This window comes from Halichoerus grypus, chromosome 2 (assembly GCF_964656455.1).
Source record: "Halichoerus grypus chromosome 2, mHalGry1.hap1.1, whole genome shotgun sequence".
NCBI lineage: Eukaryota > Metazoa > Chordata > Mammalia > Carnivora > Phocidae > Halichoerus > Halichoerus grypus.
The window spans coordinates 112,763,925-112,782,975 of NC_135713.1; the positions used below are offsets into that span (position 1 = coordinate 112,763,925).

The window sequence follows — 19,051 nt, forward strand, 5'->3', positions numbered from 1 at the left end:
ATTGTATACCCATGTGCCGTGAACCTAAAAGGCCTTTAGATTGCCAGATCAAAATTGGAAGACTATTTTTCTCTTGCAAATAATTGTCTATGTAATGTTGGTTTTAAATCTGTGCTATTTAAATTGCTGGAATTTTGTTATATAGTTGACAGGGAAGTTCAGAGACAGTTCCGGAACTAACATTTTTGTCTTTAGGCTTACTTGTGCTATTTTTGCTATGTTTAGTTTTCCTCTAATTTAATCACTTCCCTCCTTGGAATGTTTGGTGAAGTGTTTGGTTTTATGAGAACTGGCAAATCCTGTTTTGTGATGAAATTCCACCCCGAAGCAGAGTTGAAATAAGGTTGGAAAGAAAGGGTAGCAAAAAACAACGGGATTGTTTACATTTCTGTGTCACCTTCAGCCATTTTTTACTATGGTAATAAACAACCAAAAATCCTAATCCAAATGGCTATGACGAAGTTGGTTTCTTGCTCACTAGTTCTGGGACATACTGCTGTCTCTACGAGGAAGTGGCATTCCCACTTCTCACTCCTGCTCACATTCCACTGGTCAAACAGGTTTCATGGCCAAGCCCAAGGGCAGTGGGGTGAGACCTACCCATCGCTCACAGGGATAGAGTCTGGGGGGATGGGCGCAATAGACAGGGGCAGCAGATTTTAAAATATATGTATAATTAGCGCAGTGCTTTTGCACCGCAAGTGAGGGTGATTCTTGAAACATCCAAACAATCTCCCGGATATGGAAAAACGTATTTGTGATATTTCCAGCTGCAAGTACTAATGTTAGCGTTTTCATGGCAAGTTCTGTGTTTTAGGCTGGTGAACAGTCTTCTTGTTAACACCCACTAATTCTTTGGGTTTTTTTTTTCTTTCTTCAGAGAATTCGTGACTTAGAAGATAAAACAGACATCCAGAAACGACAGATAAAGGATTTAGAAGAAAAGGTACGTGTTCAATTCAATATGAATTTCAGTCTTTAAGTTTTAGATCAGAAAATAATAGGAGTTTCACTCACTGCGTTTCATTTCTTCTCAGTTACACTGTGTCGTGCACAGGCAGGTGTAGTGAGAGTCAACATGACCTTCACCACCAGGCAGGCACCCGCGTTCCAGCAAAGGTTCTGCCTTCAGCAGCCTCGCCGGGACATGTTTACCTTTTGTGTTGCTTTCTGTTCTTTTCTACCTGTGTTTTCTTTCCTCAGTTTCCCCTTTCTTACCTTCGCTTCCTTTCTAAAAGTTTCTTTTGAGTTTTGTGACTCTACTTTGCTCTTTCTTTTAAAAATCTTTTTGGTACCTTTTTGAAAAAAAAATCATTCTGGTTATTCTTCACAAAAAGCCCTTTTTTCCTTGAGCTGCAATGTCCCTTCAACAGTAAGTCCAGAAACTTAGGTTGACACGTGGTAATTATGCCCTCATGTCACTTCCCCCAGTGGCCGGAGAGAGTCCTCCAAGTCAAGCAACACTTTCGGGGGTAAAGCATAGTAGTTCTCAAAGAGGGCGTTTGGGAATGTGCATGGCAGGAGAAGGGAGAGGGCTCACACAGGGGTGCCGAACAAGCTGCAGTCTCACACAACAAAGAATTCTCCCACCCGTGATGCCCGGAGCACCAGTGCTAGGAACACAGCAAGGATGGCAAGAGGCTTCTCTAGAGTTCCAGTCTGAATTCCTGTGCTGCAGAAGAGTATAGCTATTTTCTAGCATCTCCCGTGGGTACCCAAGATGAAAACAGCAAACCATCTGCCGTTTCTGAGACATGGTTAGGATTTTATTCATCCCGGTTGCTTCTTAGTTCTCCCTAAGTGTGAGATCACAGGGAGTCGGTAGGGGCCAGTAGCCAGACCATCAGCACCTGGATTCTTCTGTAGGCTGGGTCTTTCCATATCTATTTGACCTTGGTATGTGACTTAGACTTGTGTCTAAGCCTTACCGATAAAATAGGGATGATAAAGCTTGCCCTTATCTCCTCTCATGGGTTCCATGAAGAGCCAATGAAGTCACTTATGTGAAAATGACAAAACTCTGAGGTGTTCGATTAAAAAGTGTACTTTTTAAAATTTCCAAACAGAAAGTACACATCCTCTTCAAAATTTTAAATTTGAACAGTTCTCATTTCCGAAGTGTGCTATTTAGCGCTATGGGACTGAATGAGGCAAAGGTAAAGTGCCACGGACTGAGTCTGACTTCCCAGGGTTTGGCAGGAAGACCCACAGGAGGCCAGGATTGTTCCCAGCTTCCCTGCTTGTCAAAGCACATGCCTGATATCTTCCATTTTACACATTTTTGAATGGCTAACTCTTGGTTCTAGTCATTTTCTGTACTGACTAAAGGAGGAAGTCAGAATTAAAACCAGAAACTTTAGTTTGGTTCAGTCCCCATTCATCTAAGGAAAAACAAACTGAAAAGGGGGTGGATTTTTAAAATTATCTATTAATGTCACTCCCCTAGGCATTTTCTTAATAAACCTCATGGAAATTTTAGGAGGAGGGAGATTAAGACTATGTTCCCTGTCAGAATTTCCTGAATTTGTCATGTCACAGATCTGAACTTCTTAAACATTTATGATGATGGGGTAATGTACGTAATGGCAAACAAGGATTCTTCAGCTATCAAAGCAGCATATTCCACATATAATTGTAAATTAAGCCACTTCAAAACAACCGGTTGGTTTCTGACTGGAGATTTGAATGAGAGATGAGATTTGTGACACACCTTCTATTCCCTTGACCTTGATTCTCACACACAAGCCTAGAAAAAATGCTAAAGATCACCTATGTCAGAAATACTCCTCTTTCTTTTCCTGGGGTACTTGAACACCTACTGAGGGGACCTGAGATACCTTCTGTGTCCCTAACCCCCACTCACACAGTGCACGTCACACGACAACCGCAGACAGCACTGCCCAGCCGTGCAGTGGTGCCTCATCCCGAGCACTCCCACGGTCATTGGCTTCATGGGCTCCCACGCAGTGTTACTCTGCGAGTCGGGCACGGCAGACACTCGGATCCCCTTTTATGCAGATAATAAACAACAGTCCAGAGAGATTAAACAACTTGCCCAGGACCGTAGAACCAGTCCGTGGCAAATCCAGCCCAGAGGTCAGGGCGTCTGACGCTAGGTGCTACACTTGGCCCACCACACTGCCCGGACAAAGAATCTCATTGCCAATGAGGTGATGGGCGTCTCCCGATGCCCCGAGAGGTAGCGCCGGTAGCTGACCTCCTCGGAGGAGTAGCGGAAGCCTCCCATCCCCTCCATCTTCTCCGGCTACGGGCGTCATTTTACCACTCTCCATCTTCAAGGAGTGGGAAAAAAAGGACAGAGTTTCTGCTTTCCAGACTAATAGAACAGTCACCAATACGTGGCTCCTGGCACCATGTTTAGAACTTGACCGTGCAATTTTGCTACAGTGAAGCAAGAGTCCTAGAAACAATGGCATTACAGGACACATGCAGATAATGTGCTCAACATGAGAATACCGTAGACAACCCTTATTCAAAGATGTCGTGGCCAACAGAATGCTCCCGAAGTGTGATAACAAGGTTAAAGACGGACTCTGTAAGAGTCAGTCACCAAGGAAATTGATATTTGGGAAAAAACAAAACAAAACGATCTGACTTGTGACTTTTAATTATTAGTAGGCAGTTGGTTATATACCATTGCTACATAAGCATGTCTGTCCCCCCAGTATCTGCGTCTTGTTGAAGGTTCTCAGAGAAGAGAGACAAATCAGTGTCCGTTTAACTTCCTATGAGTCAAAAAGGAGAGAACTCTCTGAGAAGCATGGAGATTTGAACAGCATCATGCATTCATTTTCCAAAGTGTCCTCTGATGTGCAAGCACGTTTTATACTATAGATCCTCACTCATCCAGGGCAGACCCAGGTTATGCCTGCTACCCTGATGTAATTACTAATAGTGCCCCCATTTCTACTTCAGAAGTATCCCACGGTGGATGATTTATCGTATCTTTACCTTACATATTAATATTCTTCCTGCTCTGCCTTACTCCTAAAACCTGTCACATTAACCAAACAGTGATAGCCTTACGTGATTAAGTGTATGCTCTGATCATATTTTTGTATTTTTGGTAGGCCCTGCCACACATTAAAAAGGCGACAATAATATGGGCTGAAGTAGGACTCGGGAGGGCTAACCTCCAGGCTTTATTATGCCATAAAATTACAGGCAATTAGACTATTGACTAACTGTTCGGTGCTTATTTTTTTCATTTATAAAGTTACAGGCTTAAATCCATTATCTATTAGGCCCCCTCAGAATTCCAAAATGTATGAGCTGATGTTAGTTGACACCGGTTTTTCATCACATTACTTTGCCAATAGATAAGTAAAATATACAGTTTTTTTTAAACAGAAGGTACTTGGTGTGTATGTGACAAGTGGTCAGACTTGAGCAAAGTGGAAAAGCTTGAGGTTTTGTACGACATGAATGACAGTACAGAAATTCAGATTTACATAATCTTCTTCTTTTTCTTCTGCAGTTTCTGTTTCTATTCTTGTTCTTCTCTCTTGCCTTTATTCTATGGCCTTGATGTCAAGGTGCCTCTTAAAGGTAAGATTTCATTTAATTCTCAAAATGTGGTTCTAAGAGGTATGTGATGAGCAGGATGCTGCATACAGTTACTATGCCCATGTTTGTTTGTTTGTTTGTTAAAAAAACAAATCCACTTAGTTTGGTTAGCTTAAATGCCATAAAATGAGGAAAAAGTCACTTGAAACTAAGGTAACATTGTGTGTTGACTGTGCTTCAATTAAAAAAATTAAAATAAAAAAAGTGAGAAGCAGCTCCAAACCACTTGGGTGATTATTCAAGAAATAAAGGAACCATCAAGTATTGTGGAAATTGAGAATTTTGTTCTAGTTAACAGTATTGCTTTGGGAGGTCATGATGTCTGTGGAGCTCAGTGTTCTCACCAGTCTTTCATTATGTGGAAGGAGTTGCTTCCCTATCTGCAAAATGAAGAAATCTGAGTATATGTTTAGTATCTCTTCCAGCTTGAAAATTCTGATTCTTTAAGTCTAACAAGCTAAAAATGACTGATTACTCTTAACCCTTTCTCCCCATCTGACTTCAACAGAACTCAGGAAAGCAGGCTATTAAGTGAAATTGGATCTTCTTTTCAAATAAGATCATTTTCAATGTCAACTTAGAAAAATAAGAGTTTTATTATTACTAAATTATCAAGTCCATGTCTCACAAATACATGTATAAATCATCTTAGGCACTGATTCCCAGTGTTATGAAAAATACAGATTCCAAGTTCTTACCTCCGACTTAATGGATCAGGTTATTGGAAGTAGAGGTGAGAAAGGAGGGTAGGAGAGGTGGAGAGCAAGGAATACTCTATGTCTTTAGCAAGCATACCAGGTAATTCTGATGTCTACCCAGGTACAGAAACCACAACTCATATTATCAGTATTTAAAAATGAGGAAGGGCCAGGTGCTCTTCTAAATCCACGTATCATGGTCTGTGACAACTTTGGTTTTCCTATTGTATTACACAGGGATCTTTCCTGGACCTCATGTTCTTCAACATTTTCTATAGCAAGTTGAAAAAAAGAGAAGAGACACTTTCTCTCTCCACGGGTATCAACTCTGTTACCTAGTTGTGGAACCGACAAGCAAAAGTGTTTTAGCATGATCTGATACAAGGAAGGAGTTAAGCAAGTATGCCCAGGAAGTTTATGTCCTCATATAACCAACCCTCTGGCCTTATTCTGTCTTCCAAAAGAGTTTCTGTTCCGACTACGGCCATCCTTTGGCAATCAGGATGGTAGGCTTGTAGAACCTAAGGAAGAGGACTGAGACTCTTAAATTGAATAAGAATAGGGGCGCCTGGGTGGCTCAGTCAGTTAAGAGTCCGACTCTTGATTTTGGCTCAGGTCATGATCTCAGGGTCATGAGATCAAGCCTCACATGGAAGCTGCTTAAGATTCTTTCTCCTCGCTCCCTCTCCCTCTGCCCCTCCCCCTTCCTGCTTGCTTGCTCTTTCTCTAAAAAAAAAAAATTTGAATGAGAATATATAAGGCGAAATGGGTAAGATTTTCTAGGAAAGGGTAGGAATGGCTAGAGCATCAGAAAATGAATAGCCCTCCCCAACCAAGAATAACAAATAAACAGGACAAAGTTTAGTGAGACCCAAGTACTATGTGGTAGTTGAGGGAAGAATTAAAACTCATAAATACCAGTTAGAAAAGGAGTAGGTTTGAACATTCACATCAATAATGGCTAACACTTACATGCCAGGGGCTAGTCTAAGCAATAGATATAATAACCCTCACAACACCCCCTGTAAAGTCGGTGCTGCTTTTTTTTTTTTTTTTTTTTTTAGATTTTATTTATTCATTTAAGAGAGAGCACAAGCAGGGAGGAGGGGCAGAGGGAGAGGGAGAAGCAGGCTCCCCACAGAGCAGGGAGCACGATGGGGGGCTCGATCCCAAGACCCTGGGATCATGACCTGAGCCGAAGGCGGACTCTTAACCAACTGAGCCACCCTGGCGCCTGCCAGATCAAGTCGGTGCTGCTTTTATTCCTTTCTTCACAGCTGGAGACACACCAACACAGGACTCTCCCAAGGCTGTAGAGCTCCAGTTGGCAGGACTGGCATTTGTATGCAGATAGCCTCACTCTAGAGGATTTAGGCACTTACAAACCACCGCACTGCCGCACAGAGGAGAGGGGGCATTTCTTCTCATTGCGAGCACCGTCTGTGTTCATGGATATCCGCAGTCAGGGGTGTCTTCTGCAATGTGGGTACTACTGCTTGGCTAGTAGGTTTTGAAATTACAGTGTGCTCATCTCTATACCTTTTTCCACTTTTTGTGACTCTTTGAGGGTTGTACAGGATTTGATTTGCTTTTCTTCCAGAGTAGCACATAACTGACACTTAGTAATTGTCTGTTGAATGAAAAGTCATGATCATAACTAATAATAATATAGTGAATTAATGTGACAATGAATCTGGGGAGTTTCCATGTATAGGAAAATGGCTGAGTGGTTTAGAGTTACAGCTTTGAAGTTAGATACTAACTGTTAAGTTTGGATCCTGCCATTTACAGGCTATGTCATGGTAACTTTAATCCACCTGAGATGAGGCTTCCTATTCTGTAAAATGGTTATATTAACTACAACATGGCATTATGTTGAGAGACTAAATGAGATTAAACATATAAAGGGCTTTTATCACATTGCTTGGAACATAGTTCACAATCAGCAACTCTTAGCTGTTATTATAAAAAAAGTTAGCTATCACATTTACTGAATCTGTCAGTTTATAAGTTTGAAATTATAACTTGTAGGGGCACCTGGGTGGCTGAGTCAGTTAAGCCTGTGACTCTTGGTTTTGGCTCAGGTCATGATCTCATGGTTCTGTGATCGAGACCTGCATCAGGCTCTACATTCAGTGGGGACTCTGCTTCTCTGCCTCTCTCTAGCCCTCTGCATCTTCTTTTGGCTCTGGTCATGATCCTGGGTTCCTGAGATCGAGCCCCACGTCAGGCTCCCTGATCAGCGGGGAGTCTGCTTCTCCCTCCCCCTCTACTCCTCCTCCCTACTCGGGCGCTCTCTCTCTCTCTCTCTCTCAAATAAATAAATAAATAAATAAAATCTTTTAAAAAAAAACAAAGAAGTCTTTAAAAAAAAAGAAATTATAACCTCGAGCATTACCAAGTGGTTTACCACCTAAACCAGAACAAGTAATTGCGTTTTTGTCTCCTCTTTTCAGGGAGTAATCTAAATTTAAATAAGACATGACTGGAAATTGATCAATGCCACTTTTATGTCCAAAGCAGATGAGGGAGAGATAGGAAGAAGTAAGGGAGAAAATGTTTGGCTTATTGGCAGGTAGTTAAGGCGTACTGCCCATAACCACAAAAATATTTTTCCTACTAAGTTAAGTATTTATATTCTCCTCTTAAACCCAAGACTCACTTAAATTATATGTAAAGATACCCTCCCTAAAGTGGAGCCACGTGTGCTTTTTTTCTCCTTTAGCAATTATAATTACCTAAGTCATTTTGTCAGTGATCTAGAAGCTTCGGAAGGCTCTCAAGAAGGCACCCTTACTGTTTTAAGTGGTTGCTAAGTAATGCAGCTCCACAGATTCTATCGGGACTTTTATCTTAAGCAGGGGAACAACAGGTAGTTTCAGGAGATATCATCTGCCCATGCATTCTGGAGATTTATTCTAAATAAATAGTGCACCACAAACTCTTCCATGTCAGTTATGCAGGGAGACAAAGGAAAGAAGAAAATGAGAAGAGTACAGAAATAGCTATCACCAGGTTATTGTTACATCTGGTTATAATGACCCATTGAAAATCCTCTTCTTCTGAAGAGGGACATGTTAATGAAGAACATATCGGAACCAGCTCTGTTCATTAGAACAGAAGTTTGGAACAGACAGAGAACAGGTGATCATGATTTTTCATCTACGTACTGTTGTTCGTTTTTAATGATCCCAGTGTCAACCATGAACCCCTGAACTTGAGAGTTCAGTATTTTCACTTCCTGTCTAGTAACATAAAACATGGTTAAAAGGCACATAATACTGTATTGTTCTGTTAAAAAAAACAACTTAGGGCTCCCTGCTCAGAGGAGAGCCTGCTTCTCCCTCTCCCGCTCCCCCTGCTTGTGTTCCCTCTCTCACTGTCTCTCTGTCAAATGAATAAAATCCTTCAAAAAATAAATAAAATTAAAAAAAAAAGAAAAACTTAAAAAATATATACTGTATTATAAAAACAGCCACAGGGGTGCCTGGGTGGCTCAGTCAGTTAAGTGTCTGCCTTTGGCTGGGGTTGTGATCTCTGGTTCCTGGGATCGAGCCCCACATCAGGCTCTCTGCTCAGTAGGGAGTCTGCTTTTCTTTCTCTCTCTCACTCTGCCCCTCCACACTGCTCGTTCTCTCTCTCTCTCTCAAATAAATAAATAAAATCTTAAAAAAAAAAAACCAGCTACAGTTGATTAGTTACAAAATCTCCATTAAAATATGCAAATGTTTATTTCTTATTACATTTATATTTTTTCAATCCCTCCTGCCAAGGCCTGTGGAAAACAAATGGTAATATGACTCTACTATATTTATTGTTTAAAATGAAGATTTTTGTTCCTTATTCTTTTATATTGGTAAGAGAAATAGATAAGATGAATCATAATATGTCAGTTAATCAGTTTTTCTTTCCTTTTTTTTTTAAGATTTTATTTATTTGTTTGAGAGAGAGAGAGAGAGAGAGTACAAGCAGGGGGAAGGGCAGAGAGAGAGGGAGAAGCAGACTTCTCACTGAGCAGGGAGCCCAGTGTGGGGCTCGATCCCAGGACCCCGGGATCATGACCTGAGCCCAAGGCAGACGCTTAACCGACTGAGCCACCCAGGCACCCCTAATCAGTCTTTCTTTATGTAGATACATTTATTAGTCTTCATCTAGTCATATTGAGATTGTTTCCCTCCATGTCTTATACATTAGACTATTAAGAAAGCATAGAGTAGGGCTTATGCTTTATATAACTTTGTATCTTCAAGGTCTACAACAGTGCCTTATATATACTAGGTGCTGAATACATTTTAAGTTGGGCGCCTGGGTGGCTCAGTCGTTAAGCGTCTGCCTTCGGCTCAGGTCATGGTCCTAGGGTCCTGGGATCGAGCCCTGCATCGGGCTCCCTGCTCGGCAGGAAGCCTGCTTCTCCCTCTCCCACTCCCCCTGCTTGTGTTCCCTCTCTCACTGTGTCTCTCTCTGTCACATAAATAAATAAAATCTTGAATACATTTTAAGTTGACAGATGGACTGAAGGGTAGACAAATGAGTAAATGGTTGGGTAAATGACTGAGAAAGCAGATTTGTGACATGTTAGATCAGAGCCCTGGATAGCATGGGACTGTAATACCATGATGGCTATTTTCATTTGTTTTTTATGTGTCATTGGGGAATAACTTTAAGAATGAGTGAACAAAGGAAAGAATACATGAACAAATACATTCTCCCCCAACTCCTTGGTAGTATTGTCCTACTCACCTGGCTCAGTGCTTCTCCTCTAGACGCTCATAATTGACTCTTCACACAGCCGCTGAGTGAGTTTTAGGAAACACAAATCTAACCATGCCCCCTGCCTGGGAAAGCATCATCATTAGAGTGAAATCCCATTCCCTTAATGTGGCCAAACAGACCTGGTGTGGTCTAACTGCAATCTCTCGGGCTTTCTCTTGCTCTAGAAGCTCCTTTGATGAGCCTTAGTCCCTTCTGCCTACCGCAGGGGTTTGCCCACGCAGTCCTTGTGCACACAGTGCTTTTAGCCCTACTTTATCTAGCAAACACCTACTCACTCATCCTTCAGATCCCAGCTCACGTATGACTCCCGCAGGCAAGTCTTCCTTGATTTCACTCCCGGCCAAATTTTACATGCATTTGGGTTGTTTTGATTGTTGTTGTTGTTGTTTTTGTTAATTAATGCCTGTATTCCTCATTGTGTATAGGTTCACAAGGGCCAGGACCATACATGTTTTCTTCATCCTGTAACCCAAATACCCAGATAGTGCCCAGCTTGTACTTGACAATCCATAAATACTTCTTAATGATAGTTATGATTTATGGTAAAGAAGAGAAAGAAGACATCTGTTTTGTGGTTGAACGAGTGCATTTCCTATCTATTATTTTATTTAATAGTTAGAGAGATCCTACAAAATAGATACTGTTATACCTCTATAAATATTAATATCTTAATATAAAAAAATTAGCAAGTAATAGCATCTACTATTTTTCTAGGGATTAAGTGACATCCTATAAGTAAAGCAACCAGTATAGTACCTGGCATGTAGAAAGACTCATTAAAAGCCGAGTTCCTAGGACATACTAAGCATTCTGTCTTGGATCATGCATTTTATGAGATGTGCTGCTATCTACTTTGACCACATTTCCCACACAACCATCAACTAGTTAATACCCATTTGTCTTACCCATTTCAGTGTAAAATCAGGGACTCAGGGAAGCCTCCTCTGATCCTCTGACTTCAGTTATGTTTCATTCACTATTATCTATCTTTCCCACTAGGATTCTCATAGGCCGACTACCTAACAGGGTCGGTTTCCTCATCTGTAAGATGGAGGTAATAATAAGAGCTACACTTCATTGAATATTTTACTATATGATAAATTGTATATGAGGGTTGACGAAACGAAAGGTGTCAGGAAGGCCCCTAGGGGTCTGGATGGTACAGTTGGTTGGGTCATGGTACCCTTTACAGGGTTATTTATGATAACTAGGGATTAGGAGGTAGCTACAGTTTGTGAATCAATATGCCTCTAAATATGTGGCCCATAAAGGATCTAAACTAACTTCTAGCAGTTAGAAAACCCTAAAGAATAGTGAACATAAGTAGCCTGTCCATTGAACCCAACTCATATTAGCTAAGTGTCATCCATGAACCAGGCAATGTGGCGGGTACTTGGATACTAGAGTCACAAGTCAGAAGTGACATCACTGTGCTCATTCGCTTTCGGTCTGGTGACATGTCGTAAACTCAGAAATGGTAGCTGCAATCGCTATTTGACAGAGGAGGAAACTAAAACTCAGTGACATTAAGCAACCCACTCATAGGAATCCCTGAGGTTCTGTCCTATCCCAAGGGCCTTGTCAATCAAAGATGAATGTATATTCTCTACAGTTTTAGTTACAGTGTACTGACCTTTGATTCACTGAAAATTGGTCATCGATGGTGGCCCATTGGATGGGGCTTCAGTTATTCAGAATGCCCGTTTGAATAGATGTGGCTCTGCCCCAAGTTCCTTTACAGATACTCAATGTACAGAAATTTAATATTCTGGGAGACTGCCTATACATCCATTTGTTTTTTTTTAAACCAATGTTGTTTTACTCAAATGATGGGCTTTATCTCAGTTGTGACAGGCAGAAATGATGCATATGTGCTTTGAAACAGAATTTAAGATTTATCTCTGACAATGTGTAAATTGAAAGTTTGCAAGCAACAGACTTTCTGTGTTTACTTATTTATTTTATCCATACAAGCACACATACACTGTATGTATTTATATGTGTATATATATACACACACACCTTAAAGTATCTTTTACATAGATTACGATAAATTCTCTTCTCTACCAGGGAATATGGGAGTATTACCGTTGTAACTAGTTGTTTGGGGCTCTCATCTCAGTGGGATGCTAATATGAACACAATCTGTTTTTCTCAAAACATGGCTTTCACTCAGGTTCTAATTTTCCTCTCCTCTTCTTCAATAAATCTTAAGCTGGTTCCCCAGTTTTTCAGTTCTTGAAAGTCTAGCTCAGTTTTAAAATTCAACCTCAGATTCTGTCTAATCTCATTTCTTCCCTACTCCAGGTATAGGGCAGGTTCATGATCTGGCTCTAAGAGATCTCTCCCTCTTCGCTCTTCAAAGCTCGGTTCTCCTGGAGGGCAGGGAAGAGGTAGAGGGAAAAGGGTACATGCCTCTCAACTGCACTGACAGTGGTTGTGACTCTCTCCCTGGTGGCTGATGCTGTTTCTCTGGCTGTTACCAGTTCTTGATGTCCTTTCTATGAGAGCTGATGAAAGACTGGCCATTTGGGGGAACATATATGTGAGTTCTTCAAAAGCTGTGCAGGGTATGCCCACAGCAGTATTCCCTGACTGGCTGAGACCCGAGCTCTTCCACTGTGACTCTGGATCTCAGCACTGGTGCTCCCAGCCACAGCATCTTGCTGGGAAGGAAGCTCCTGCCCCTGTCTCTGCCCCGCCATCCCTCTCCAGGTCTCTGCCCCAATAGACAGAGGAAGATGCGCAATAGGTGAGCATTGCTCTGTGTTTGAGCACTAGAATGTGAGTCTCATTTGTGCAGGTACCAACAGTCTCTCCCTCCTACATCTCACCCACTGTACTTCCCACTGGTCCTCCTCTGGGACCCTATCACTCTTTCATTCATGTCTAATCTAGTCTCTAGGTGCAAAGTGGCTCTGCAAATATGAATTCCAAATATTTCTGACTGGCGCTTATGGCAGGAATTCTTTTGAATCTTTCATTTGCCTCTGGTTGGTGGACTGGAAACGTCCCTGGGGTACTAATTGCATCGCCTCCCACCACTTTGGATCTTGATCACTATTTCTGGGGCACCAGTAAAGTCCTGCTACAGAATTAGTATTTTTGTTTTACAGATGGAGAAATGAAGGCTGAGAGAATTGAAATAATTGGTCCTTGGACATACAGTGAGAAAATGGAAATCCCAGTTTTCTCCATCCATGTTATTCAGGCTCTAAAGGCCATGTCTTTGAGCAGCGCATGATAGCTCGTCCTTTGTGCCATCGCTGGCTTTTTGGGGGAAGAGAGTATTACATCCTTAACTTCTAACCAAGTGAAAACTCAGACACAGAGACTTAAAGAGGAATAGGGCTAGGAGTCCTAACTGGTATAGTCCGGGGAAGTACCTTTTCAAGAACATGTCTGGAGCCAATTAAGAAACCTGTATGGCATAATTCCCAGGGAATCCCCAGGTCAGGACCTCAGGGTGGAGACCGCCTGCCACTGGATACAATTGTTGAGGAGGAAGTATGACATAAAAGTAAGTCACTGAAGGGCATAGACAGACCTGCTTTTAAAATAATCTTATATTTATATTTGGGGGTATGATCATTCATTTGAGCTTCTAAGGTATTGTCTTGGAAGGCCCCAGAAGAAAAGGCCACAGTGATAATTGCTAATACGTCAGGCTGCTTATTATGAAATAAGACCTGTTCATCACTTTTTATGCATATATAACCCTTGAAATAGACCATTCTCTTTTCTCACTTAAAATTAATTACGCTTTGAGACTTCATTTATGTAACTTGGATTAGATCGTAGAGCCCAAAGAGGTGGTAAAGAATAATTTTTTTTCTTTAAAAAAAGAATTTTTTCCTGTTTCAGCTAATGACAGAAATGATGATTTAACATTTTTCCCTCTATTTTACAGAGTAACCGAAAACACGGATAAGACCCCAGAAAGGCAAATGCTTCTAGACCTTCAAAGATGGCAGAAATGTTTACAACAGTGAGAGGGAGATCAAAAACTAAGAACTACCCTGTAGCCAGGACTACAACTGTGTATTTTAAAGCCATTATTCAAGGTTTCTTACTTGACAGTTCCCACATGACCCTGTTGAAAATCTACAATATATGCTGCATTTAATGAAACATGTATATGTCAAACCAGAAGAAAAGAACTATAGACGTATATTGTGTAAAGAAAAAGTTCAGCAATGGAAACAGTTTCAGCAGATCAAGGAAAGATGTGTCTTGGGCATGGAACCAAAGTTACAAAGAAACATTCTCCCCCTGCTGTGCAGGGGGATCATTTTAACGTAACACCACACCCCATGGAAACAGGAGTCCTGAAATAAACATTTTCAAAAATCAAAACAAACGAAAAAACAAGGGTGGGTGGGGAATGAAGCACGAGGAATACCTATGAGGAGCTATTTACAATAAAATGTTTCCTTTGAAAAGTCTGGTTTCTTACTACAGGGATTTGCTTTTTGTCTTTATTGTTGTTTAAAACTCAGGAACAGAGACGTCTGCGATGTGAATGGGAAGGAAAGCAGCCTCCTGTTTGTTTTCCTGCAAGAGGTGGGGTTTGTGGGATGCATTCCGCGGATGACAGAGGAGAAGCGGATCACAGTGACCCCCGACGAAACTGGCAACAAGGCGGAGGACCTAGGCGAATGTAACATAAGAAACAAAAGCAGACGTGATGCTGCCTTGGCCTTCTGTCACATCTGTCTTTCTCCACGAACAGACTGATCTCAGTCATACTGAAAATTAAGAAGATGATGCTCTAAATCACAAGCTCCCTGACTTGGTTCTGTTTAGAATGCTAACATCTCTAGGGAACATGGGCCCGAGAGCATCTCTGAATCCGTTTCCAAAATACTGGTTTTCAAATGGCTGCTTAAAATTGCCTGCATAAATATGTTATATGATTTGAATAAAAACACAATAGAGGTGAAAAGTAAACTTCTACCAACAGTTGAGTTTGCCACAGAGATGTGAATACTCAACACAATTATGATGATTTTTTAAAGTATCCTGATATGCCCAGAGCATTCTGACCTCTTATCGTTTAGACTGATAACATTTTTTTTCCCCAGAGAGCTGACAGCAAAAAGACAGCTCTACTTTTTTTATATAGAAGTAACATACATTACCAATAAGGTCGTTTTCTACCAGAGACGAGTAGAAGACAGATACTTTTCCTAAGTTATGTAATACTGAGCCTTGGATTCAGCTCTGAGAGCCAATAAATGTTCCTGAAAAGCAAATTTTACACCTCATTTACTGTAGATAACAAAACAGCCTCAATTTTTCAAATTGTCAAGGTTTTATTTACAGGGCTAGATTTCCCATGCATAAAGAATGTGTGTAGGGAGCCAGAAACTCCTACAAAATGCTACGCAAATCCTTCCATACGTGAGTTCCGTATCTTATTGTTTGGTTTTTAGCACTGGCATTTTCCAAGCCAGAAAAGGAACTGAAGAATAGGCAAGGAAGCCTGGAATGCTGGGGTCTCACGTTTTGTCCTCTTTACTGCTGACCCAGGTGTCTTTGGCCCAGTCACTTAACCTCTCTGTGCCTCAGTCTCCTCATCTGCAAAATGAGGTTAAATGCTTTTTCATAAAGGTTTTTTTGTTTGTTTGCTTTTGCAGTTCTGGAACAAGAGGTGCTTAAAGTAGCACAAAGTGCTTTGTAAAATGATGACTGCTATATTATTCAACTTTCTTTATTGTTGAGAAAGAGTCCCCCATGTGATAAAATAGTGCTTCAGTTTGGTTAAATCTCAGCACCGCAGCACTGAAGCTTTTCCATCAAACTACCTGGAATATTGCTAGCAATAAATGTTGGGAGATCCAGAGCCAGGATCTCTAATAACCTATAGTAAATATATCATCTCATGCTTTTGAACAAGATAGAAGAACGTCATTTCACTGATAAGCATCTTCTAGCTCTCCTTATTGCGCATGCATGCCATGATATGAAACAACACTTCTATCGTAGGAGAGCCAACTCTGAAATTAAGGTGTGGAGTCTACGAATAGTATCACATAATTAGTCTCATCACCCCTTTCATTTCGGGGAGATGTACAGTAATGGGTCCTACTGGAAATATACAAAATAATTATCCCGCTGGATTCTTTATTCAACTGGGTCGTTTCTTTACTCAGTATGAAGAGCACATTCATTGTGCAGGTAATGTCAAAGAAGGCGCCACTGCAGTCTGTGACCCGATCCTTTCCAATCTCCGAGTACATGGAAGAGGACCAATTACTCTTCCCTCTGACTTTTCTCTTCTGCTCTTTATTGGTCATTCCAGGGTCCATCTGAGCAAATTCATACTCCATCTGCTATAACAAACCTGCTTTCCTTCTCTTCATCTTGCTTTTTCCACCAAGAAACTTGTATGCTAAATTTTATATCCAAACACTGACTTTGATTTAAATGACTAGAAACATTTGTAAAAACAGTGTGGCTTGATCATGTACCTTATCTGCTATAAATCTGATTGTATCACACACATACAAGATCACACGAGCAATACAGGTAGGATGACCATCTACGCCGCTTTAGATGTGTTTAGGGCGAATGCAAAAAGGAGGGATTTGTACTTTTTGTTTAACCTTCAGGACATGAGCAAAGTTCTCTAGATATTAGGCTAAAAGGGTATATTTTTACCAAGTCTTACCCCTGATCCTCAAAATTAACATACCATTGGATGAGGCTAAATATTTTTTTTTTAAGATTTTATTTATTTGACAGAGACACAGTGAGAGAGGGAACACAAGCAGGGGGAGCAGGAGAGGGAGAAACAGGCTTCCCGCTGAGCAGGGAGCCAATGCGGGGCTCTATCCCAGGACCCTGGGATCATGACCTGAGCCGAAGGCAGACGCTTAACTGAGCCACCCAGGTGCCCCAAGGCTAAGTATTTTTGATAAGTACATCTCTATTATTCATTTCAACAATTATAAAAACATCAACAAAATTGTAAAGGTATGTTTCACTCATGGATCCACAGAAATGAATCATTTTTAAATGAATGCTTCCCTTGCATATGATGTTCAGCAATAGCAAAATGTGTCTCATGAGTAATGGAGAGGCTGAATGTGGCCCCACTTCTTACAGAGAGTACTGTGATCTTCAATTTGGTAAAAAATTTTTACCACTCTGATCTTTAATTTCTGCATCTGAACTATCCTGACACATTTGGCCAATGAGTTAGTAGTGGTCAGAACAACATTCTTCAGGGTTCCTTTACTTAATTTTTTCTTATTGAAGTATTCATCTCTTGGAAAATAAATATAACATGATATTAAAGAATAGTTTGACATAAAAATGAAAGCCCCAATTTGGATATTTATTCAAGACAGGAAAATTTTCATGAGGAAGGAAGAACAAAATCAAAAACTATATTTGGCTATCATACTAGAAAGCCTCTGTTACTAAATTGACTGTCTAACTCTTTTTCTTTAATGCCACCTAAATTTTATTTTAGGAAACACTAGAATGTGCTGAAAATAAGCACATTTTAATGTGCTTTTAACCCATGTCATATAAATGAAATTATTGCCAGTAGTAAGGTTTTAGGGGTGGAAGAATAAATTTTGCTTTGATTTTTCTTCCACTCACAAATAACTGTTCACATAGGTGGCCTGGTTCTTCAGTAGGATAGACATGATGTAGAGGGCTCATGGGTCATCACTGGAGTAGAAAGGGGACATTTGTTCTCTACTAGTATGGAAGAAATAAAGTTTTGCCAAATAATTTTTGCTACAGTATTTTATTTCAACTAAATTTTTGTTTATGATAAATCTTTGATAAACTTGTTCCTTTTGCCTATTTATTGTCAACTTTTTCTGTAAACCCATTGTGTAACTCACATGTTTAATGTCTTCAATGTAATTCATAAATTCATTGTTTTAAAATGAAGTGTTTGAAAAACTGCCTAGGTTTTCATGGGAACTGTAAAAATGATATTTATCAGTTTTGTGTTGATGTTTAAATAATTGGATCACGTGTGTTATGTTACATCAAAGTAGATGGACAGCATAGACATTTTATTTTCTAAATACTTAATTGATTTTTTTGATCTGTCAAAGAGTGGCACTATATATGTATATATATATATATATACATAGGTATACATAGTATATGTATGTGTGTGTGTGTATATATACATATATACACATATACATTTATCTACTATATTGAAAAAGTTCAATATAACTTCTGAGAGATCAGTAATCAAAGCAAATCTTAGATGACTTTATGTCATGAGCTAATACTTCCAGGATGGGCCTAAGCCTCTCCTTATGACTTCTACTTTCTATAGGGAAAAAAGTAGATCACAAGGTCTTAAAGGACAAAAGCTTCCATTCTGTTCAACTGCCTTGTCACTTCTATATATTACCTTGAGACTGAATTTCGGGTGTATTGGTGAGAGGATTCATAAATAATAGAAGGTTGGAGTTGATCCTCTAATTTCATTTCAGTACTGGGTAAGGAAGAGTCACATTCCTTTGCTGCCTTTAATTTTGTTCTTCCTAAATAAACCTTCTATTGTTGAAAGTCCAAGTCCAATGTTTAATCAAGTTACTAAAGATATACTCCAAGGAGTAATGTAGCAAAAACAGATTATAATTTGCTATATTCAACCTAGCATATCGTGCTCAGAGGCGGCAGTGACTGATTGGGTAAAGGTCCCTGTTTTTGCATTGAGGTCTTTGCACCCATGCTTTTATTTCCATCCTTGTTGTATCAAAGTTCTATAGGATGGAAGTGGTGTAGATAAACAACTTTGAGTCCAATTTGGCCTACAATCAAGACTCTACAAACTTGCTTGAGTGTGGGTAATGCAATTTCCCCAAAGCACATCCCCAGCATCCATCAATAACAGCAATCACTTAGATTTGATTGACATCTCACAAAATGTGCCTATTTTCCCCCATTCACTATAGTAACTTCCTACAATGAGACAGATCAAAATCCAAACTTTTATAAATATGTAA

At 40.2% G+C, this 19,051-nt stretch overlaps 1 protein-coding gene across 7 annotated transcripts in view; it reads left to right on the forward strand.

Moving 5' to 3' along the window:
- The window catches only part of JAKMIP2 (janus kinase and microtubule interacting protein 2), a 157,302-nt gene extending 142,799 nt beyond the window's left edge, over positions 1-14,503 (forward strand). For 5 of the 7 annotated variants that reach the window (XM_078067326.1, XM_036065724.2, XM_036065726.2 and 2 more), the window contains 3 exons: positions 881-946; positions 4,499-4,569; positions 13,969-14,503. In XM_078067326.1, the coding sequence (XP_077923452.1) occupies positions 881-946; positions 4,499-4,549 (117 nt within the window). In that variant the 3' untranslated portion in view covers positions 4,550-4,569; positions 13,969-14,503. Of the gene's footprint in view, positions 1-880; positions 947-4,498; positions 4,570-5,522; positions 5,686-13,968 lie in introns of all 7 variants that reach the window. The other 2 variants (XR_004908870.2, XM_036065725.2) reach the window with 2 other exon arrangements.
- The last annotated feature ends 4,548 nt before the right edge of the window (positions 14,504-19,051 follow it).